Raw genomic sequence first — 22,682 nt, 5'->3', positions numbered from 1 at the left:
AGTTTGTGTGGATGTCTGTGTCCTAGTGATGTTTTCTAGCTGTTACTTTTGTTGACATTTCATATTCCTGGTGTTTCATTTAGGGTTAGTTAGATGACCATATTATCAACATTTATTTGACAGCACCTGTTATCTTAACTTGGCAGCGACAGTGTTAATATTAACCATAAATGATAAATTCTTAGACTTTTTTTCATATCATCTCATTAAAGTTCATTAAAAAAATGCCATCCCTTTTGTATTCCGGTTGAGATGACCGTTTAAACCAAATTGTGACTTTTTCCGGAATATCTATTTTATAGTATGGACCCAGATTTTTTTTTTTGGGATGATATAATTGTTTTCTTTATACGTATACATTAAGACCTGTTTCAATGTGTTCATGCAGACGTTGTACAGTTTACACTGAATATAACTCAAATCAAGATGTTACGGTGTTGTATGTTTATAACAAATAACTACAGTTTAACATTTCCCTACTTTAAACTGTAGTGTGGTTCGTTAATTTGACTTACTAGAAATATTATTCAGGAAGGCTGTCAAAATTACACCATTCAATCATAGCTCGGGAGTTTGATCCTATTTGTGTGTTTGATCAATAGTTTTTTGTCTTTGATGGGTAACTAAATAGCAGGGATCTAAGCATTACCACATGCCCTCTAAGTATAATTAATAAAGTGTCACACTCTGATTTATCAAGGCGTCCCTCTGATCACCTTCAGACACCAAATGGACCATTTAAAAACGTGTCGCTTTTCATCCGGCATTACGAGCTCCCTCTAAGCATTTAATCTTGTTCCTTCAGCTGCTGTTCGGGTAACGCCTTAAAACTACAACACCCATGATGCACCTGGAATCACAACAAACGTGCCAATGCCAAACATTCCGCTCAATGAAACCGGCATCTTAATTCACCCTACGACATGAGGTATCTACATTAAATATGTGTTAACTACATGATTATTTAATTGTGGTCGTATTGTGTATGTAGTATTTTCACAGAACTCCCCGGTTGAATCAGTTCGTTTCCCTGCCAGCTAACGTTAGCTCTCGAACGGATGCTACTCTGCTTGCTAGCAAACATGCTAGCTAGTTAACAGTTTATCTCGTAAATCCGATGATGAGTCCAGGTGGTTTCATAAGGTCCGTTTGAGCCGTATCCTTTTGTTTTTTTTCCGGCTTCAAAGGGACACGCCACCGTGCGCGTAACCGTTGCCAACACGGTATGAACACGACATTACACAACTTGAAGATAACTAACGAACGCGAGCTCATCTTCACAAACTGTTGACGTGTGTTTCAGAAGATTTAGATGCATTTCTCTTCGGCTGTCAACAGTTTTGACCGATATTATTCACTTAGCTACATGACTGCGACAAGTACGAGTATGTATTTGGACCGTAGATCAAAAACACTGGCACGTGTCACTGCTTTTAACGTTAACGGCATGTGGAGAATAGATGCTAGTTATCGTTTACATTAACGAGCAAACGTTAGCTAACGCTAACTAGCTTGCTGTAAGTTGTGAGGTATTTACAGAGTCGCTTTAGCCAGTATCTTCTTTTAATGTTAATATTTGTAACGCGTGTTACCGTATTGTACATTTTAGATTAAAGGTTAAAGTTTGTTATGACTGCAGATGCACTGATTTCAAGACACATTACGGAACTGTCTGTGTGCTTTGAAGGTCTTATACGTTATACAAAAAGTGCATGTGTGACATTAACACAACAATTAACACCAACGGTTCCTCTTGCTGACTAGAAACTCTCTCACAAGTTGCCTTCTTTCAATGGTGCTCATAGTAATTCAGGTTGCAGGAAGTAGAAGCTTTTTAAGTGGTTTAATTACAATCACATTGATCTGATCAAAGCATGAAAACCCATCAAAGCAGTAGCTGCTGTGTTTGTGTACCTTTTTGATCCAGGTGTGGAATGCAAACAGATGGATCAAAAATACGTGTATTTAATAAGAGGTTTCTGTTGGCACATGCAGCTTTTCAGTCTTTGCTCAGTGGAGATGAGTTCTACATCTGTCCTTAAATTATTGACCGTCTCGCTCCTCATAAATAATACAACACGACGGCGTTGTCATCTCGAGGCCATGAAAGTGTTCCTCAATCACAGTCTGTGCGCAATACGTGGTTTTAAAAGATGATTTCCTGCTTCCCAAACCAAGTAGCCGGAGTAAGAGAGCGCGCCTTTGACCTCCTGTGCCATGATGGGGGGCTTGATGCTTTCTGCTCATCTAGCCGAGCGGACTAGTGATGAGGGGGCGACACACTGACTCTATTCAGTCTGTAGCTTAAAGGAGAGACAGTGCATCATCTGTAAGGTGTGGGTGGAGCTTTGGACTCTGGCGGTCTGCTCTCAGTCATTTTGTGACACACCGACTGGAGATTTTTCATCAGATTCAGCAATCGGTAGGACTTTTTAGTGGGTTTTCATTGCGGGGCAGTCTCTGCATGGTGTGTAATGTTTGCTTGGAGGAAAGTGATGTCCTGGTTTGTATTTTCAGATTTGTGTATGCTAAATGAGTAAAGTGGAAGTGACTGAAAGGGGGATAATACTGAAATCGCTCAGCTGGCTGGCAATGTCTGTCACCACAAATTTTCCATTTAGTTTCCTCCATTGACGCTCATAGAATTTTATTTGCACCGTTTTGGGCTTCAGCTCACTTTGCAAATTGTGCGGATGACGGCAATGGAAATTTTGCGTGCTTACAGCCAAAGAACGTCAACATTTATACCGTTTTGTTCACAACTTATGTACGCTCACTTTTGATTTTTATCAATGATTTTTTCCCCCCTTTAGACTATAATATTGCTCAAGTATTATTTTCCATATAACCCAGACCACCCTCTCCTCCACCTACTGTAGGGACAGCGGAGTCCTCCAGCTGCGCCGTCAAAAGGACAGATACAGGAGATTTATTTCCTCCCTTGAGTATCTATAAATGCTGCTTTAAAAGAATCGTAGTCTCCTTATAGGATGAAAACGATCATGTATCGCAATCAATCACAGTAGCCATTAGTATCAAACAAAGAAACATAACTGAGAAAATAAGCCAAATCATTACAGCTGAGGAGCAAAAACCAGTTAGTGGTTTTTATTTGAAAATACATTTAAAAAGTAATTAATTCACTATTAATGTTGTTATTTCCTATCAATTCTACTGATTAGCCATTGATTGAGTGATTCTTTCTGTCTGTTGCAGGTGTTGTCACCTGTAGCCAGTTATGGCACCAGGGGACATGGTGCAGGACCATGCCAAGCAGCTGAAGCCCAAGGACAAGCGGCCTGTAAGCAGGACATCGAAGGCAGACTGCGAGCCGGATGGCTCCTTTGTCTTTGAGGCTCACGAGGCCTGGAAGGACTTCCATAACTCCCTCAGACATTTCTATGAAGTAGGAGAGCTCTGTGATGTCACGCTGAAGGTCGGTCCCTCTATCCAGACTCAAGTAAACAGCGAGAATTTTTTCTTTTCTTCCATTCACAATTCAGCGTACCTTTGTTAATGTTTTCCGGTTTGAAATTTGGGTTAGGGCTAAGCTTTAGTGTGTTTCACCTCTAAGTCCCAAACAGCTGCCGCACTGTGGAGATTAATAAACGGGGAGATTATTGTCGGGCCTCTTTTCCTATTCCTGCCCTTGTGTCTCTTTGTAGGTCGGCAGTAGGTTGATACCATGCCACAAGCTTGTGCTGGCTTGCGTCATCCCTTACTTCAGGTATGTTCCATTTTCTTCGACCTGGTCCTGTAACGGTAATCCTCACTGTAGCAGAGACCTGGATTCTCACTCGTGGGACGTCCAATCTGTCCTGTGACTCTGGAGAAAGCTGATTAATATTTTAACTCGACACCCAAACAACTGCCACTCCCCTACACATTCTCCATTCCTCTTGCTCCCCATTTTTTTTCACTATGTCCAAGGCCATTTCCCTTTCGTGTGCATGAGCAAGAGCGCCCCCTGTTGCTAAATGGCTTTAACAGTGTTGTGTGGCGCAACTTCATCACCAACCCCCACACGCACGCACACACGCACATACCAGTAAAACAATATTACATTTAATTTGTAAAGATGGGGCACTATATCCTTTGGTTGCACCCAAGAAATACCCAGATCAAAAAATTCAACGTTCCTAATTCATCAGGAAAGGTTTGTGAACCACTGGTCCAAGTCACTTTGCTGGTTTGTTAGTTTTCTTCCAGATAAATACGGTTATTATTAGAAACTAAAATGTTCTGATTGTGACCTTTAGCCACTGTTTGCCCCCCAGGGCCATGTTCCTCTCTGAGATGTCAGAGGCCAAGCAGGAACTGATCGAGATCAAGGACTTTGATGGTGACGCCATCCAGGACCTGGTGCATTTTGCCTATTCCTCCAAGCTCACATTAACCGTGGACAACGTCCAGCCACTGCTGTACGCTGCCTGCATCCTTCAGGTAAACCAAGGGTCAAAGGTCAATGCTAAACTCTTCTTTTTGCAATTTCCACACAGAATTCTATTATGTGTGCAACACATTTTTTCTTTTCTAGGTCTTAACCATATTCCTGCTTGAATCTATCAGGTGGAGTTGGTGGCGAGAGCCTGCTGCGAGTACATGAAGGCCCACTTCCACCCCACCAACTGCCTGGCGGTGCGCACCTTCGCCGAGAGCCACAACCGCGTGGACCTGATGGACATGGCGGACCGCTACGCCTGCGAACACTTCACCGAGGTGGTGGACTGCGAGGACTTCACCTGCGTGTCCCCCCAGCACCTGCGCACCTTGCTCTCCTCCGGCGAGCTCAACATCCATTCGGAGACGCAGGTGTACAACGCGGCGGTGAAGTGGCTGAAGGCGAACCCGCAGCACCACGAGGACTGGCTGGACCAGATCATGTCTCAGGTCAGAGAGCTCGCCGCTCCGCGTCGGACGCGAAAAGGGCGTAGCTGGCGGGGGGGAGGGGGGGGGTGGTGTGTCAGTGTCACGTTGCCTGCGGGTATCGCTGCATCACGGTACGATGCCGGTCTCTCTCTCTCTCTCGCCCCCCCCCTCAGGTGCGCCTGCCGCTGCTCCCCGTGGAGTTCCTGACCGGAACGGTGTCGAAGGACGAGATGATCAAAGGCAACCTGAGCTGTCGCGACCTGATGGACGAGGCCAGGAACTACCACCTGCACCTGAGCAACAAGGTGGTGCAGGACTTTGAGTACTCCGTCCGCACCGTTCCCCGGAAACACACCGCAGGTAACACTTGTGCTGTTGCACCTTTCCTTTAGCAAACCTAATTTTTTGTCTTCATATTTTCTTTGTATGTTTTTTCCCCATCTGGGTTCATTAAGTAGCGTGCGAGTTCTCTCACCGATCCGAACCCTCTGTTCTCCCCGTCCTTCTCCTCAGGGGTTTTGTTCTGTGTGGGCGGCCGGGGGGGTTCTGGTGACCCATTTCGCAGCATCGAGTGTTACTCCATCACAAAGAACAGTTGGTTCTTTGGCCCCGAAATGAACAGCAGACGGCGTCATGTGGGTGTGATATCTGTGGGAGGTAAGAGGGGTCACTCTTATATGTAATGCGGTTAAAGAGGAACGCCGAGCAGTACTCCGATGTATTTATTGACGTAGCTGGAAGTTAATGTGTACAAACAATACAGCCATTAATGACGATTACCTTAACAAAGGAAGTTGCTTTTATTTACATTAACTGGCAACTCAGTTTATGGTTTATGCATTTCATACAATACCAATTGAGAATATTGCTTTGTCAGGTCATAAAGATTCCATGTCTGTGTGATGATGATGATTTTTTTTTTTAGGCAGGGTGTATGCAGTCGGGGGCCATGATGGAAGCGAACACTTGGGCAACATGGAGATGTTTGACCCCCTCACCAACAAGTGGATGATGAAAGCCTCCATGAACACCAAGAGGTACCAAGAGGACCCTGAGAGAAAGGAAAAAAAAAAAGAAAAAAGTTCGCTGTTGATAGTTTGGGGTAAATAGCAGAAATATCGCTTTGAGCAAGGTCACGTGTGTGTGTGTTTCTAAGGAGGGGCATCGCCCTGGCAGCTCTCGGCGGCCCCATCTACGCCATCGGAGGCCTGGACGACAACTCCTGCTTCAACGACGTCGAGCGCTACGACATCGAGAGCGACTGCTGGAGCGCCGTGGCGCCGATGAACACTCCCAGAGGAGGAGTCGGCTCCGTCGCGCTCGGGGTAAGGCAAGCCTTCAAACGCAAGGGGGGCGGACGGATGATGTAACGGCGTTCTGGGACCTCACCTCTTCTGTGCCCCCCCCCCCCTCTGCTTGGGGCAGAGTTTCGTGTACGCGGTGGGAGGCAACGACGGCGTGGCGTCCCTGTCCAGCGTGGAGCGGTTCAACCCGCACCTCAACAAGTGGACGGAGGTCAGCGAGATGGGCCAGCGGCGGGCGGGGAACGGAGTCAGCAAACTCAACGGCTGCCTCTACGTAGTGGGTGAGGGGCGCCGCGACCGCCATCGCGAGCGGGTCACACGCCGCACATTCACAAACACGACAGGCGCGTGAATGAGGGAAAGGTGAAAGTTCACGTTCCGTAAGCTACCCGGTGACTGATTAACAGGGCGAGGTCTCATTAAAGCGGGATGTTATGCCCGGTCAGTAACATGTTTTCCTTTCCCACTTACACGTGTCCTTATTATTCAACGCCAAGTCGTATCATACAGGCCAGTTTTCAGATGAATTTCGTGTCATTTTTCATCATTCCTCTCCGTCTCATTCCTCGCCGAAGGCGGCTTTGACGACAACTCCCCGCTGAGCTCCGTGGAGCGCTTCGACCCCCGGATGCACCGCTGGGAGTACGTGTCGGAGCTGACCACCCCGCGGGGGGGCGTCGGGGTCGCCACCGTGATGGGGAGAGTGTTCGCGGTCGGCGGTCACAACGGGAACATCTACCTGAACACGGTGGAGGCGTTTGAGCCCCGAATGAACAGGTGAGGAGGCCGACGCGTGCGCTCTGTGGCCTCCGAGTGGCCTCCAGCGGGATGGAAGTAACCCGTTGTGGTGCTCTCGCCCCCCCCCCCCCCCCTCCCCCTTAGGTGGGAGCTGGTGGGCTCCGTGTCTCACTGCCGCGCCGGAGCCGGCGTCGCCGTCTGCTCGTCTCACGTCAGCCAGATCCGGGACGTGGGACAGGGCTCCAGCAACGTGGCCAACTGCATGTGACCCGGCTCCTCCTCCCCAGGTGACCCGACTGCCAAGTCCCCGTCGGACCTGATCACTGCGCACGGAGCGCACGCACGCACGCACACACACACACACACACACACACACACACTCACTGTGGCTGATATTCAGTCTGCACACGTGTCGTTAGTGAGGTTCTACTGACTTGAAGTGCACAACGGATAAATCTGAAGTCTTCTATGACACATTTAAGATATTTCTATTGGTGTTTTTTTTTGTACCGTGTTTTCTCTTGTTTGACACCCTTGCCATAGTTTTTGACTTTTCGTAAAGGCGCCGCAGTAGCTGAGCCTAGTGGTATTTGATACTAACGTCTCGGGAATGGGAGGTGAGTTTTTGCTGCACGTTGTGAACGAGGTGTGCGCAGTAGGCCTCTGTAGTACTCTGCAGTTCTTTTCCACAGAGATTTGAAAAATCAGACTATTTTAAAACAATCAACAATGACACGTTCTTCGCAGTGCACGCAGTTAAAAATGTCAACGGTGTCACCAGTCAATCTGCAACACAATGTTAAGTTGTCAAACACTTTTTTTTTTTTCTTTCGTTCCTGAGATCTTATTATAGGTTAAGTGCGTAATTTTTTGACTTTTTAAAGGTGCGTTTTGGGGATTGTTCTATCGACTGCTGTGCGTGGATCACATCGCAGCAGTTCTAGCTGGACTTTTCAAGTAATTGCGTTGGAACAATCATCCGGTTCAAACGGCGACACGTCGTTCGCTGGGCCGGAGGCGACGGGTTCAAGGAGTTTAAACTGCTGCAAGTACCAAACAAAAAAAATATAGTGGGTCCCTGAGTCGCCTCCTCGCGACGGTTTGGTGACGTTGGAGGACTCATCAGAGCAATACGGTGCCCCTCTCGACGACTATTTCCACTTTTATTGTACAGAGATCTGTTCAAACGGGCCGGGACAGAGGCTCACGTTGAAGATTTGTGTTTGACGATAGCTGGACTGTCAGAAATCCTAATCCCAGGGCTTTCAGATGCGTATTCGATGCGGCGGAGGTTTGTCTCTGCAGATGGTTGCGTTATATTTTAATATATGGATATTTTGTATAATAAAATAGGTGTATCTTTGGTAATATCCTTTACTACTATCTAATCCATTGCTGTGCACTATTTTCATAGAATAGATGTGAAGTCTCAGTATATTTTTGTCCTAAATGGAGCATTTTATGTTTAAAGATGTTTAACACCTTACTGCTATTTCTATTTCTCTTTTTTTTCTCTGTTTACAGAGTGATGACTAAAACTTAAATGCTTTGGGGTTATAATAGAAATAAGAATATTATTTGACAGCTTGTGTACTGGCAATCATAATCTTGGTGCGTATTATCAACCTGCAACATTTTACACCAAAAGCCCCAAAAAATCTTGTTTCCAACTTTGTTAGCGACTGAGCCAGAAACGTCTTTTCTACGTCTTTTTGTAAACTTTACTGTACTTTGTTGTTCTTTCTCCTCCTGACTGCTGGCATCCTGTGAGTTTTATTTACCCGCTATTGGTATAAATTGGTACAATAAAGTGATGTGGAAAGTTTACCAGTGGGGTTTGGCTTCTTCTGTTTTTGCCTAACACGAATGTTGCCTTTTTTCAGGACTGACGCCAAACTGTGTGCAAACCAGTCCAACCAGTCCAACCAGTCCAACCAGTCTCTCACTTCTGTGAGGAAAATGCTCATCTGGTCACGCTCCAATGCACACAACACTTGTTGGGTTTATTTTTCTGTCCTCAATGGAGATTCATAAAAGTCAGCTGACCAACAAAACGCGTAAATGAGAATCTGATATGAAATATGCATTTATTGTTTTGTAACAGTTAAAAAGGTGTTCGATCCAACATACCACAAGGCGCAGGTTCTGAGGTATAAAGTTTATGACACCATCTTCTGGACTTTGTTTTCACTGTGTCAAATGTGACGAATAGACAAAACTATAACCAACAGGTCCTTCAGGTTTTTATGGATGGAAGCTTTGTGTTAACTATGTAAACTGATATCACTTCTGTGAGTATTGATACTTTCTTTTTTTCTTTAGTTGGTTACAGACCCTTTTTACGTTTTTTTTTTTTTTTTAACTTTCAACTTAGAGTTTGAAGTCACACCAAAAATGATACATTCAGCCTTTAAATATCTGATAAAATAAATGTATAAAACACTGACTCCAGGGCTTCTGATCTGAATTGTATTTAGCAATAAATCACAAAGAACCAAAACCAAAGAATACATGTCCGTTTTCTATTGTCACAGCCATGTTTATTATTATTTTCTGGTTAAATCAGGGTTTCACCTTGATATTGCGCTGTGTGTTTACAAAACAACCAACCTGGTCTTAACAAGTGAAGTTGGTTTGGAGGCAAACAACAGATTGTTTTGTAGAAAAAGAGTCAAGTGGTCAAATGTGTGTCATCTGTGTTTTACTGCTTTTTCAGCCTTTGGACCCTGGCTGGATGCTGAAAAGAGCTGAACCTCTCAGGTGATGCTCAGAGGTCTCCGCTCATCTCGGGCTCAGGAGAGTTTGGAGAAGAACCCTGAAGCGTAGGAACGCACCTTGAGGGGTGAACACCGAAAAATAGAAATGGACAAAACCCAAAGGATGATTCTGCAGCTGCTCGGCTTCACTGCGCTTCTGGCTCGTGGTAAGACTCCTCCTTTCCTTTAGTTTGTTGGGAAAGTGAAGATATGAACTTAAAATAAAGACAGTGTGTCAACGAACAAAAACTATAGCAAATATGATCCGAATGTTGAGCATAATTCATTTGCTTTCTTTCATTCCTGAAAAACTCAACTGCTAAACATTTTAATAAAAGGTCTAGACAATGATTTATGTAAAAATATATTGTCTTACAAAAACGTTATATATATTTTGTATTCGTGTTCGCTGAAGAGTTTATATAATATTTCTTTTGGGCATCACTGCATGAAGCACATTGTTGCAGATGGAGATTAAATTTGGCATCATGTGGTTTTTTTAAAATCATTACCGCTGTGTGCAGAACATGTGATTCTATAGTGTCCCTTTGGGCTTGTTAAAAGTCAAACATTATCCAAACTTTGCATGAGAGGCTGCACTGATCGGTCATGGGACTTTTATGATGGATGGGAATGTTTCACCAGCTTTTTTTTATTTTTATTTCACACCAACATTTTTATTTATTCAACACAAAAGGTAATCACAGTAATTTAATTCTACTGTTTTTTTGCTGACGTAAAGTTGTTACTCAGTTATTACATTTGCCTTATGGTCCACGCATTTAGTGTCCATATCTTCCAACCCTTTAAGCAAAATATTATTTTCTTTAACAAAATCTGAAACTGTGGAAGATGTACTAATGTTACCATTAAACTCTCGTTGTCGAATTCTTTTTTTATTTTTATATTCCAATGGTTTTGTCAAATACTAACAGTATGTTGTGCTCGTGTGTCTTTCAGCCCGGAGCCAGTGTCATCAGGGCTGGAGGGAGAATGACAATAACTGTTACTTCTTTTCAACGGACACAAAGTCGTGGATGGAGGCGAATGCCTTTTGTCTGGAGCAGAACTCCAACCTGATGAGCATCCAGAACGTGGAGGAGAGGGTGAGGCCACAAGCACCCCGCAGGGCCCCCGCCCCCCCCCAGAAACTCGACTTAACGAGACCTGATTGCGTTTCCTTTTACCCTGACTCCGGTCCAGTTGTGGGTGAGGACACAAATCGCCGCGGAGACCTTCTGGATCGGCCTGAACGACCGAGCCGTGGAGGGCGTCTGGGAGTGGAGCGACGGGAGCCCTTTCATAACCTACCTGTCGTATGTCATTTCTCTACCACTATCCGGGGGGGGGGGGGGTTTCACATGCAAAAACGATCTCTCGCTGCGTCCACTGTTCCGTCAGGTACTGGATGGAAGGCCAGCCTGACGACTGGGGCGAGGAACCCGGGGAGGACTGCGGTCAGGTGGCGGGAGGAAACCTCGGGCAGTGGAACGACGAGAACTGCGACGTCAAGAGGAAATACATCTGCAAGCACGCCAACGGTACGCCGGCCACGGAGATCCGACGCCACGTGTGAAAAGTCAAACTCGTTGGAAAAGCTGAAGAACTTTTCATTTCTGAATCAACTGAAGTTTTGAATTCATTCATTCATCGAAGTCCACCTAACCGAGCGTGTGCTCGCTCTCGCCCTGCAGCAAACCCGGGCCCGCGCTGCGACCTGGCGAGCGGCTGGAGGCAGCACGCGTCCGACTGCTACAAGCTGAAGGCGGCCGGCCGGAGGAGCTGGGCGGCGGCGCGGAGCGACTGCGTGCAGGAGGGAGGAGACCTGGCGTCCGTCACCTCGGCGGAGGAGGAGCAGTTTGTCACCGGGGCGCTGGACGCGTCGTGGGTCGACCTCTGGATCGGGCTGTCCACGCTGGTGAGAGGGTTCGCCTGTGAATAAACGCCGCGTGCATCCACGGGGAAGGTTGAGCTTTTTCTCCCCCCCCCACAGAAATGCAACAAGCTTTCGTGTCAGGTGGACGCCACGAACACCCAGTACGCCTGGTCTGACGCTCTCCACGTGGGGTACACCAACTGGGCCGAGGGGGAACCGACGGGGTGAGGCGTCACGTGACCTCGTCACCCACACAGAAAACAGAAAACATTCACATTCAAACGCCAGCTCTCCCAACAGCGACGCGGCGGCCGGCGCGTGTGCCGCCATCGCCAAAGATCCGACGGATGAGTTCGGGAAATGGAGATCCCATCAGTGCAGATACGAGCGTCCTTACATGTGTAAACGACCACTCAACAGTAAGCCGGGCTTTTTTGGGGGGGGGAAATGTGCGCAGATTGTAGCTCTTACTCTCACCACGAAAGGACCTCAATTCACTTGCGTTGTACCGCTCGCCCTGCAGCCATCTGCCCTCGCGGCTGGCTGAGCTTCGCGGGCAGCTGCTACTGGGTGGTCAGTAACACCAACCTGCTGACCACCTGGCACGAGGCCTTCACCCGCTGCTCCGGTATGGGGGCCCACCCGCTGGTTATTAACAGGTAGGAGAGGAGCATCTGCTTCCGGAGCCAAAACGATGAAATGGCACCACCTTCCTCGTGAAGCTTGTAAATCTCCGCGTTTCGTTTCTCGCTCGCAGCGAAGAGGAGCAGCTCTTCGTCAACGGGAACCTTCCAGACTTCCACCACGTGGGCGTTCCTGACATCTGGATCGGTTTATCGGGTACTGCACACACACACTGGGGAAAATGGAGGAACAGTGAGAGAACGTCGCTTGTTGTCTTGTTGTCATCTTGTTGACCGTGTGACGTCACACAGATAAGGACCAGGACGGGGACTTCAAATGGGTGGATAAATCCCCGATGACCTTTTCCAACTACGGTGCCGGTTGGCCCAAAAACACCGCAGCCACCTGGGATTGTGGACAAATATACACAGGTACAACCTGCGCCTCTGGTCCGTGATGGACTTTCCCACGTTTGTTCACGTTTGAGAGCCACGTCACGTGCGTGTTCTCTTCCAGGGAATTACGAAGGAAAATGGGAGACGACCAACTGCTTCAAGAGCCTGGGTTACATTTGTGAGATGACCGGCGGACAGAACCCCAAACCCACTCCGGCTCCTGGTTGGTCCCTACTTTTGGTTCCTCCTTCACACTGACACAGGGCGCGCTGGTAACCACCACGCCGCGTGATTTCCCGTCCCAGATTCCCACTGCGACCCCGGCTACCTGCTGTACAAGGACTTCTGCTATCACTTCGAGAGCGAGTCGGTGAAGAACTGGCACGACGCCGAGGCCCACTGTGGCGGAGAGCAGGCCCACCTCGCCAGCTTCCACGACCCGGATGAGCTCAGCTTCCTGATTGGTGAGCGGCCCCCCGGGAAGCACGAGCCGGGGGGGAGAAAATAATACAATACAATCAAGAAATGACCTTAAAATGAGCTTTGCGCTCCTCGTTTTTTATCCCCAGCTCACATGCCGGGTGCGGCCTGGGTGGGTTTGAATGACATCAGTGTTGAAAACCAGTTTGTGTACACCGATGGAACCCTTGCAGTAAGTGATTTAAAAAAAAAAAAACCCACAAACCTATTTAATGACGCACATAACTCATATTATGTCATTTCACATGCATTTGAAAGCTGTAGGATCCCCTTTTATCTGTCTTACATATTTCATGGTGACTGTGTTTTTGTCTCAGAATCTCCTCCCGTGGGCGCCCAACCAGCCCGACAACTGGCAGAACAACGAGGACTGCGTGCACCTCCGGGGGATGACTCACAGCGAGGCCGGGAAGCTCAACGACGACTTCTGCACCACCGCGAGGGAATTCGTCTGCAAAAAAGGTCCGAGCCGCGCGGCGTTCGCGCCCGAAGTCGCTCCGTGTCGTGTTCGACGCGAGGTGTGTCTCATGCTTTCGTGTCCGTCTTTGCGTCCCCAACAGCCAAGGGACAAGGACCTCCTCCCCAGCCGCCGACATCTGGACCAGGTGCTCGCGGCGCTTCCGTCGCTCAGAACGCCTTCAGGCACGAGCCCCCGGAGAGCTAACGGCGAGGTTCTGTGTTGCGTATTCGTCACAGGATGGAACGAGAAATGCGGCTCCTGGACGCCCGACCCTTTCAACGACTACTGCTACCAGTTCAACCAGCTGTCGATGAGGCCGTGGGCGGAGGCCCGAGCTGACTGCGTCAACCAGGGTGGAGACCTCGTCAGCATCACGGATCCCTTCGAACAGGCCTTCGTACAGGGTGAGTCACACCGGATTGGTCTTTTTCCTCTGGACTCATCTCAATTGCATTTTTTCATTGTTTTGTCATTCATACGTATGACTTTAGTCTGCTTTAGAATTTTGGTGTGTTTAATTCCTTAAATGCTTCTAATGGTTTGCATATATAACTCTCAGGTGTGATCCAGTCCAGTCCCACGGGCATCTCTCTGTGGATGGGGGGTCACGACTCCGTCACCGAGGGCGGGTGGGAGTGGACGGATGGGTCCCCGTTCCGATACATCCGCTGGAGTGCAGGTCAGTTGAAGCCACATCTAGGCTGCACGAATGAAATGAACGAATGAAACGACAACCGAGTCACCTTCGCTCACCAGGTAACCCAGACAACTACTATGGTGAGGACTGCCTGTCTATATTGATCAACAACGGCTACTGGAATGACGACAACTGCCAGCAAAAGAGAGGATACATCTGCGAACGGAAAGGTGGGAGGGTGAAAGGTCGCTCCTGACTCTTGTATTTCATGCATTCAGAGGGTTGACGCGTGTCCGATTCCTTTCAGGAATCACCCCTGAGCCGCCGCCGCCTCCTCATGATGGTAACGACGCCCTCCTCCCTCCTCCCCCCACACCTCGTACCAGTCACTTATTTAAAATCCGCTTTGCTCAGCCGGTGGCGCGTAACAGCGACGGGTTTTTGCCGTCTGCAGGCTTCCTGACGGCGCTGGTGTGCCAGGGCTCCACCGCCGCCCTGCACTGTCCGCCCGAAAGCGTCATCAACATCCAGTCGGCCTTCTACGGGCGAAAAAGCGCCGGCGTCTGCCCGCACTTTGGCGGGCCCGAGGGAAGCTGCACCGTGGACGGCGTCCTTCCTCGCTACCGAAAGACGTGCGACAACCATCCCTTCTGCTTCGCGTACGCACACGCCGACCCGGACCCCTGTCCGTCCGTGTCCAAGTACCTGGAGATCGTCTACAGCTGTGAACAAAAAGGTGGGCTCTTTGATTCGGGGGTTGAAATCTTTGTGACAATCCCGGCTGAAATGCTGATGGCGCCGCTTCCCGTGCTTTTGGGCCGCTCGCAGTGTGCCTGCACGGCCTGGGAGTCGAGGACGGCAACATCACGGACCCTCAGCTCTCGGCGTCTTCCTCCGCCGGCGGCTACACCCCCGCCAAGGCCCGTTTGAACGGGAACTCCTGCTGGATGCCTTCAGGAAGCCGTACGTACCAACAAGAGCGTTCAAAGGTTTCATCCCTATCGCTGATCTGTCTAACGAGGATCTACCCTCCAGCGACCTCCAGCTGGATCCAGGTGAACCTCGGCCAGACCAGAAAGGTAACGGGCGTAGTAGTGCAGGGTTGTCCTCAAAACGACTTCTGGCTCACCGAATTCAAGATCCAGCACAGCGCGGACGGGACCAGCTGGACCAACTACACGGCCGACGGGCCGGTGCGTGAGCCGCGGGCCGCCTGACCAGAGTTTGAACTTTGACACGCGGAGGACAGGTTGTGATTCCAGGGTTTCCATCCTCTGCAGTTTTTCCCAGGCTCCACAGACAGAGACGTCCCTGTAACCCAGCTGCTGGGGACACCCGTGTCCACCCAGTACGTCCGCATCCTGCCGCTGGGGTTCAGTGGTCAGGCGGGCCTGCGCTTCGACGTGTTAGGATGCACGCCGGACTGTAAGGGAACCAGTTAAATCCCACTCTGAAACAATTAAACACGGTCAATAATAATCTTTTTTTGAATTTTTTTCCAACAGATGCGATCACGTGCGCCAACAAGCCCAACTTCAACTTTGCCAACGATAAAATGACGTGAGGGGAAACGCATCGAACGCATGATACTTGCATTCTGTTTGGATGACGTCTTCTTGTTGGACGGTCCACCGTCCTCTCAGACAGCGACTGATCCTCACGTGTCTTTTCAGCGTCCATTGTCCAGCCCGCTGCGCCGACGCTTATCACCGAGTGTACGGCACCTCGGTGTACCGGGGGGTCAGTCAGTCGTTATGTCACATGATCCGCAGAGTGTCGGCGGGAAGGAATCACTCACAGATGCTTTTGTCTCTCCTCCCCCCCCCCCCCCCCCCTGCAGGACTCAAACATCTGCGCGGCGGCTATCCACGCCGGAGTGATACTGAACGAGGGCGGAGGAGACTGTACTCTGCTGAAAGTGGCCGGGCAGGACTTCTATCCCGGCTCCACCCGGAATGGCATCACCTCGCTGCAGTAGGTCGCAGGGAACCGCTTTGTCTTTGTCCAGCGCCGTGCTGGGAGGCCGATTCAGCAACAGCACCATTTTTTTTTTTTTGCTCCTGCAGATACGATGGAGACTACGTCGTGTCGTACACTTTTGCAGACGGGGGTGAGCTAAAAGTACAATTACAAACCCTCAATTGCGGAGCAGTGAGTGCGCTGATGCGGATTGGACTGATTCTGAATTGTGCGCCGCAGAGCTGAGGTGTTCGGGGCCCGACTGGTACGAGTTTGGGGAGTTCTGCTACAAACCGTCCCCGGACAAAAAGAGCTGGCGCGATGCCCAGGACGCTTGCAGGAGTCTGGGTGCGGAGCTCGTATCGATCCAGTCGATGACGGAGCAGAGCTGGCTGGAAAGCTACCTGTACATGGGTATGGAGTTAGGAACATGGGTGGTGTTATGGACTCCCACATAAAATGTTTACTTTATTTCATCTTGACACAGTCGGCTTGTGGCAAACGAAAGGCTGCGAGAAGATGGAAAAAAAAGAGCACATAACAAAAGCTAAATTGATCCTTTTTTTCCCTTCAGCCACCAGTGACGTGTGGACTGGTCTGAATGACCTGGTTGTGACCGGTATGTTCACCTGGTCCGACGGACACATGGTGACCTTCACCTACTGGGCTCCAGGGGAGCCCAACAACCACGACGGGTTCAGTGAAGACTGCGTGGAGATGTTGCACCAGGTGATGAACAGTCCCACACAGCAGCGGCGTGCATTTTATGCTACAAATGCATACATTCATACGTTTGAACGTTCCAGACCGGACGATGGAACGACGTGTCGTGCACCGAGCTCAACACCTACATATGCAAAGCGGCCAAAGCGCATTACCCCGCGCCCTCTGTGAAACCCACCGCGTACGGATGCCCTCAGGTACCACGCGCTCTGCGTGTCTGTTCTCGCGACGCCCGTCGGGAGGAGGGTTGTGTAACGAGGTGTGATGTGTGTTTCAGGGCTGGGACGCGTACGGCTACTCCTGCTACTGGATGGAGGAGACCAGCAGGAGCTGGTCGGATGCTGAGGCTTTCTGCAAAGAGCAGGGCGGCTTCTTGCTGCACATCGGGGACGTGTGAGTCTCTGTTCCTTTTTCATTAAATCATACTGTGTGCGCAATCATTTCTGTTGTTGACGTTTTGATTAATGAAGTCAGTTTCCTCACCTTTTACCTCAATAGTGATAATAGCTCAAAACTGTCAAAATGTCATGTGCCGGTTATACATGTGTTAGAATATTCAGACAAACGGATGAGGGTGGCAGATTTAGTACCTCAAAGGTTTTCTCATCATTATGTGACTTTATTTTTATTTTTTTTAAATCTCTGCAGTTATGAGCAGGCTCATTTCACAGTGACGCTCTCTGGAAAGACGGGTCTGTGGTGGATTGGCCTGCGCGCTCGAGGGGGGTCAACTGGAGGGGTCGACTACATCTGGGTCAACGACTTGCCCCTCACCTTTACCCACTGGGACAAAAACCAGCCAGGTACGGACTCGAAGGCGTCCCCTCACAGCAGCTGGGCGGGTTAATGCAGTGTCCTCCCCCCCCGTAGATAATGGGGATGGTACCTGTGTGGCCATGACAACGGGTCAGATCGGTGGTTTCTGGGACGACAAGCAATGCTCGGAAAAACACGCCTTTGTCTGCGAGAAGCCTCGGCCCGACATCACCCCGCCCCCCAAGCCCCCGACCCCTCCGCCCGCTCAGGGCTGTGCTGATGGGTGGAGCGCGCTGCCTCACTTCAGGAACTGTTACCGGGTACGCAAAGGAGGCCACGGTGCGGTCCGCTGGGGGCCCCCCTCTTCTTTTATTGAGTGTCAATTTTGTCGGCCGGTTTTATTGCAGCTGTTCCACGGAGTGGACTTTTCCCTGAAGAAGAGCTGGGGAGCGGCTCGCGAGGACTGCGTCTCCCGAGGAGCCGAGCTGGTCAGCGTCCACAACCAGGAGGAGGAGGAGTTCCTCGCTCTGTACAGCAAAGACTCCAGCAAGTGGATCGGCCTCAGGCACAACCCCACGGAGGGAGGTGAGCACGTAGAGCGACTCCTGCAGGCGAACCCCCGCTGGAAGATGGATAGAAGATTTTTTTTATTTTTTATTATTTTAAATCTCGGTCATTCCCATCGCTGCAGGCTATTCGTGGAGCGACGGCACGCCGCTGTCACACACCAACTGGGCTCACGGGGAGCCCAACAACCACGAGGGGCGCGAGGAATGCGTGGAGATGGTGAGCAGCACCAACGGGAGCCGCTCCTGGTGGAACGATCTCAACTGCGACGCTCACCAGGACTGGATCTGCATGATTACCAAAGGGAAGAAACCCGTCTTGCCCCCCGTGCCCCCACCTCCAATTCCAGGTAAACTGTTCCCACAATGCACCTGCGCCAAACATCATGTTTGTTAATATATCTTTATGTTTAATATCAGCTCTGACAGGTTCAATAAATTAATATTTTATTAATACATTATCTTCCAGAAAATAAAACACATCAGCAATGGCGGTAGAAATAGAAGAAGTTTCTACTCAAATGTTGTAATTATTTTCTCACCTACTTATTTGAGCTGAATCATTTTTGGAGATAAGCTCAGGCTAGATTTTCCTGGTCTAAAATATTAATTAAAATAATGAATTGTGGCCCTCTTACTTCAAATGCCTTACATATTGGTACTCATAAAAGACTAATAATATGTAATACCTCAAAATGTGCAATTATACCTAATTCTAAATTTAAATGTAACTACTGGGAGACTAGTGCTGACGATGGTTTTGTGATGGGCTCTCCTCACATCTCAACCCCTCAGCTCCCGACTGCGGCTCGAACCCTGGCTGGAGGAAGAACAACAACATCTGCTACTACTACAACGACACCGACATAGTGGACTTCCACACGGCCCTGGGGCGCTGCTACCACGAGAAGGCCTTGCTGGTGTCCATCCACGACAGAGACGAGCAGGCGTACGTCAACACCATGGTACGTGTCTCCCCCCCTCCCTCCCGCAGCGCGGCGGCCTCCAGTGAGTTACGAGTGGCTCACATTGCACCACCCTTTGCAGGTGGGGACGGGCGACGTTGCTGCAGCTTGGATCGGAATGAGGATGCTTGGCATTGCCAGCGGGCAGTACATGTAGGTGTCGAATTAGATTTCACATAACCTTCTATATAATAAGTGGCAGGAAAACATTGCAGCACTGTGCATGTTCTCATTTAAAACTAAAATATAAATTTGATTACGAGACAATGATTTGATATCAGTTTTGAAAAGTCAAATCAACTCAGATTTGCTGCTTTAGGAAGACGGTCTGTATCGTAGATAATATTCACAGCAGCCACACAATGCAAATTCTCCTCCGGAGTGGACTTTTTAACGTGAAATGTTTCTCTGGCTTACCTGCGCAGGTGGGTGGACTCCTCCCCTGTGACCTTCACTCACTGGGGTCCAGGTGAGCCAAACAACGCCAACGGGGAGGAGCAGTGTGTTTAGATGAACAGACATCAAGGTACTAGAGCCACAGAAATCAGTTTCGCAGTGTTCACTGAACCGTTGCTTACCTTCACAATTAACTCTGTGGCTGTTTAAGGTGGATGGAACGACGCCAACTGCGGTCGGGCCGGAGCAGGTTACGTCTGTAAGAAGTTCCCTGGAGGCAACCACACACCTCCTCCACCCACGCAGCCCTGGCAGGGCAACTGCCCGGCAGGTAACACGCACACAGCAGACTAAATTTTAGCTGTTGTTAAAACACGGACACAGCAGACTACAACTTTTTAATGACATTGAAAACTCTATGACCTAAAGGTGTGTTATACAGTATGTGTGTATGAATTGTGAGCGAGATTCTAAACATTTTTACTATCCTGACACAAACAGTGCCAGGATTGTGGGTTTTCTGACCAATACCATTGCATTTAAGGTAGTTTTCTTGACGTACACAAATCAAGCTGTAACTGATAATATTACCCCCTCCCCTTCCTACTCTGCAGGTTGGATGCTTTTCAAGGACAAGTGCTTCATGTTCAAGGGGAGGAAAGAGGACATTAAAGCAAATTGGTCTCATGCGCGGACCTGGTGCAAAGACCAAGGGGGCGGGGAGCTGGCAGTGATCGATGACCAGTACGAGAATGGTGAGCTACAGCTGTGAGAGGTCAACAGTCCATTGGCCCTCGGGTCCAAAGAAGACTGCTCTCCATGTTTAGATCGTCTCCTGTCCTCCAGACTTCGTCGCTAGTTACCTGAGGGACCTGGAGCTCCCCACGTGGATCGGCCTGTCGGACCTCTTGGTGGAGAACCAGTACGCCTGGAGTGACGGGGTCAGCCCCGTGCTGTACACCAACTGGAATGACAAGGAGCCCAACAACGCAGGAGGAACCGTGAGGAGAACTGAAACCTTCACTCTGTGCTTTTGGAAGCTTTCACGTTCGGTAGCTTGAAACCTTGCCTGTTCTTCTGAACAGGAGCACTGCGTGGCGATGGCTCACGGACCCCTGATGAGTGGCAAGTGGAACGACGACGCCTGCCACAAGGGTCACAGCTTCGTCTGCTCCAGGAAGAAATGTCAGTTTTACACCGTTTTCCTCTCTGCTCAAAACAACCAATTATTTCATTTTAGTCACAGGAAGAAACAAAAAAAAAGTCTCAGCATACAGCAGCCAGGTCGGGGGGGCTTTTCTTATTACTTTGTCTGCTTCCACATCAGCGAGCAGCATCGCCCCACCGCCCCCAACCAAGAGCCCCTGTCCGGAGGGCTACGTCTCCTGGTACAAGAACTGCTACAAGCTGGTGGAGGAGCCGGCGGCGTGGGCCGCGGCTCAGACGGCCTGCGGCAAGGAGGGAGGAAACCTGGCCAGCGTCGACATGAGCTACGACCAGGCCTTCATCGCCGGGGCCATCCTGCAGGGCAAAGCGGACGCCTGGATCGGACTCCGCCGCAAGGTGCCGTTCGGGGGAGGGCAAATGGACAAAAAAAAAAAACACGAGAGTCCCTTAGACGTTGGTGTCAGAGCTGACAAAAAACATCAATACATACAATGTTAAAGTCCAAAGGGTCACTTTTTCAGGAGGTTAACATTGAACCTGTTCTCCCCCGACGCAGGACGAAGACGGCTCCTACTCGTGGACGGACGGCTGGCCAGTTTTCTTCACCCAGTGGGGCCCGGGCGAGCCCAGCAACAAGCCGGGCGAGGGCTGCGTCAGCATGCACGCGTCGCGCGCCTTCCACGGGACCTGGAACGACACCAGGTGCGACGAGGCCAAGCCCTACATCTGCAAGATCTCCTCAGGTTTGAACTTTTGTTTCTCTTCCTCCCCCCCAGAAGAAGCTCCTTTTTAAGGGGTAGAGGCGCACAGCTTTGATGCTGTAACTTAACTTAATTGTACCTCAGAGACGCCGCCGCCGACTCCCGCCCCCGGCGACGGGAAGTGCCTGCCGCTCTGGGCCCCCCACGGCCGCTACTGTTACGCCGTGTACGGCGGCCAGCGGGGTCACTCCTGGCCGGACGCCCGACACTACTGCCAGTCGTTCAAGGCCGACCTGGTGTCCATCCACAGCCGAGCCGACGTGGAGTTCATCAGGAACCTCAACGCCACCGACCACCACAACATATGGATCGGCCTCGCCAGGGACGACAACTGTGAGTGCAGAAAGGGGAAAAAAAAAAAAAAAAAAGGGTGAGATCACAGATGGGTTCGTTTGCTCATTTCCCTTCTGGCTCGTCGGCTTTTTTGCAGTTGCCTGGGGCTGGACGGACGGGACGCCGCTGGGCTTCATCAACTGGGCCCCCAACGAGCCCAACGCGGCCTTCCACCCCGGGGACGTGGCCGAGGAGAGCTGCGTGGAGATGTACCGGGACGGCCGCTGGAACGACAACGACTGCCTGCAGAAGAGAGGCTTCGCCTGCCGCCACCGCCAGTGTGAGGATTGGGTTTTAGGACTGAAGGTGGCAACGATTCAGAGACGAGCAGGTCAACAGGGTTTTTTTTTTTTTTCAGACTACACAACAGATGATGGCGGCGAGCCCATTTTCCCCACCGACGGTCCAGGTGCCAACAGTAAGTAGGACCACGTTCTTCACCGTCTACGTCCTCTCCGGAGACTATTAAAACGGAAGCCGTGTGGTTTCCGTGTGTGCAGAAGGCGGCGTGATAGGCGGCGCCATCTTTGGAGCCGTCGTGTTTCTCAGCTTGCTCGCCGGCCTGCTGTTCTACGTCTTCAGAGTTCGGGGATACAAGCCGAGCGGCCTGAGCCTGCCGACCAGAGCGACCAGTCCCGTTGACGCGGTAAGTTATTGAACACGCGGTCGCGTCGCTGTTGGAGTGTGACGGCTAATCCGTGTCATCTTTCTGTTGCAGCCGGCTTTCATCAACCCTAATTTTACAGGAGAATCAGACACATAAAATAAAAAATGTCATTCAAGTTTTGTACAGTACATTGAATGTTTTTAATTAATCAGTGATAATGTTTCCAGATTTAACTATTGTTATACAACAATAGTTTTTTTTAAAATATGGGACCTTTGCCAAGTTGTGTAATTCGTATTTCTTTTGAGAA

General features: G+C 49.8%; 2 protein-coding genes across 5 annotated transcripts; both read left to right on the top strand.

The window, feature by feature from the left end:
• Positions 1-814: 814 nt before the first annotated feature.
• On the top strand, positions 815-8,738 carry klhl8 (kelch-like family member 8). 4 transcript variants are annotated; one of them, XM_037483923.2, is made up of 12 exons: positions 815-928; positions 3,217-3,460; positions 3,666-3,727; positions 4,278-4,443; positions 4,570-4,890; positions 5,043-5,229; positions 5,383-5,526; positions 5,795-5,906; positions 6,026-6,194; positions 6,295-6,454; positions 6,749-6,950; positions 7,056-8,738. In XM_037483923.2, exons 2-12 carry the CDS (start codon positions 3,239-3,241, stop codon positions 7,177-7,179), a joined length of 1,869 nt encoding a protein of 622 aa, XP_037339820.1. In that variant the 5' UTR covers positions 815-928; positions 3,217-3,238; the 3' UTR covers positions 7,180-8,738. The 4 variants fall into 4 exon arrangements, with proteins under 4 accessions (XP_037339820.1, XP_037339821.1, XP_062414872.1 ...); XM_037483924.2 differs by lacking the exon at positions 815-928 and adding an exon at positions 1,031-1,223; XM_062558888.1 differs by lacking the exon at positions 815-928 and adding an exon at positions 1,032-1,223 and having other exon boundaries at positions 3,217-3,436.
• Positions 8,739-9,488: 750 nt separating this feature from the next.
• LOC119226237 (macrophage mannose receptor 1) lies at positions 9,489-22,635 on the top strand. Its single transcript, XM_037483918.2, is given in 49 exon segments — positions 9,489-9,834; positions 10,628-10,773; positions 10,871-10,983; positions 11,069-11,208; positions 11,362-11,585; positions 11,661-11,767; positions 11,844-11,962; positions 12,067-12,202; positions 12,301-12,383; positions 12,479-12,598; positions 12,684-12,785; positions 12,868-13,026; positions 13,132-13,214; positions 13,360-13,504; positions 13,603-13,647; positions 13,739-13,906; positions 14,062-14,181; positions 14,259-14,369; positions 14,447-14,482; positions 14,594-14,875; positions 14,968-15,102; positions 15,175-15,332; positions 15,420-15,564; positions 15,645-15,699; positions 15,813-15,879; positions 15,980-16,113; positions 16,206-16,249; positions 16,339-16,512; positions 16,673-16,827; positions 16,905-17,018; positions 17,099-17,214; positions 17,470-17,624; positions 17,692-17,897; positions 17,985-18,162; positions 18,269-18,493; positions 18,939-19,108; positions 19,191-19,261; positions 19,534-19,634; positions 19,716-19,835; positions 20,119-20,259; positions 20,351-20,505; positions 20,590-20,689; positions 20,832-21,067; positions 21,228-21,414; positions 21,517-21,765; positions 21,863-22,045; positions 22,124-22,183; positions 22,266-22,411; positions 22,484-22,635. Coding segments are annotated over 49 exon segments (6,525 nt in total). The 5' UTR covers positions 9,489-9,773; the 3' UTR covers positions 22,529-22,635.
• Positions 22,636-22,682: the final 47 nt, after the last annotated feature.

This window comes from Pungitius pungitius, chromosome 18 (assembly GCF_949316345.1).
Source record: "Pungitius pungitius chromosome 18, fPunPun2.1, whole genome shotgun sequence".
NCBI lineage: Eukaryota > Metazoa > Chordata > Actinopteri > Perciformes > Gasterosteidae > Pungitius > Pungitius pungitius.
This window is presented reverse-complemented; position numbering and strand designations above follow the sequence as displayed.

Excerpts from the sequence above, each read along its gene's own strand:
- klhl8 (XM_037483923.2), top strand. The coding sequence starts at position 3,239 with ATGGCACCAGGGGACATGGTGCAGGACCATGCCAAGCAGCTGAAGCCC. Across the intron at positions 5,230-5,382 it reads TCCCCGGAAACACACCGCAG|GGGTTTTGTTCTGTGTGGGC; the intron begins GTAACACTTGTG and ends CCTTCTCCTCAG. Across the intron at positions 6,951-7,055 it reads TTTGAGCCCCGAATGAACAG|GTGGGAGCTGGTGGGCTCCG; the intron begins GTGAGGAGGCCG and ends CCTCCCCCTTAG.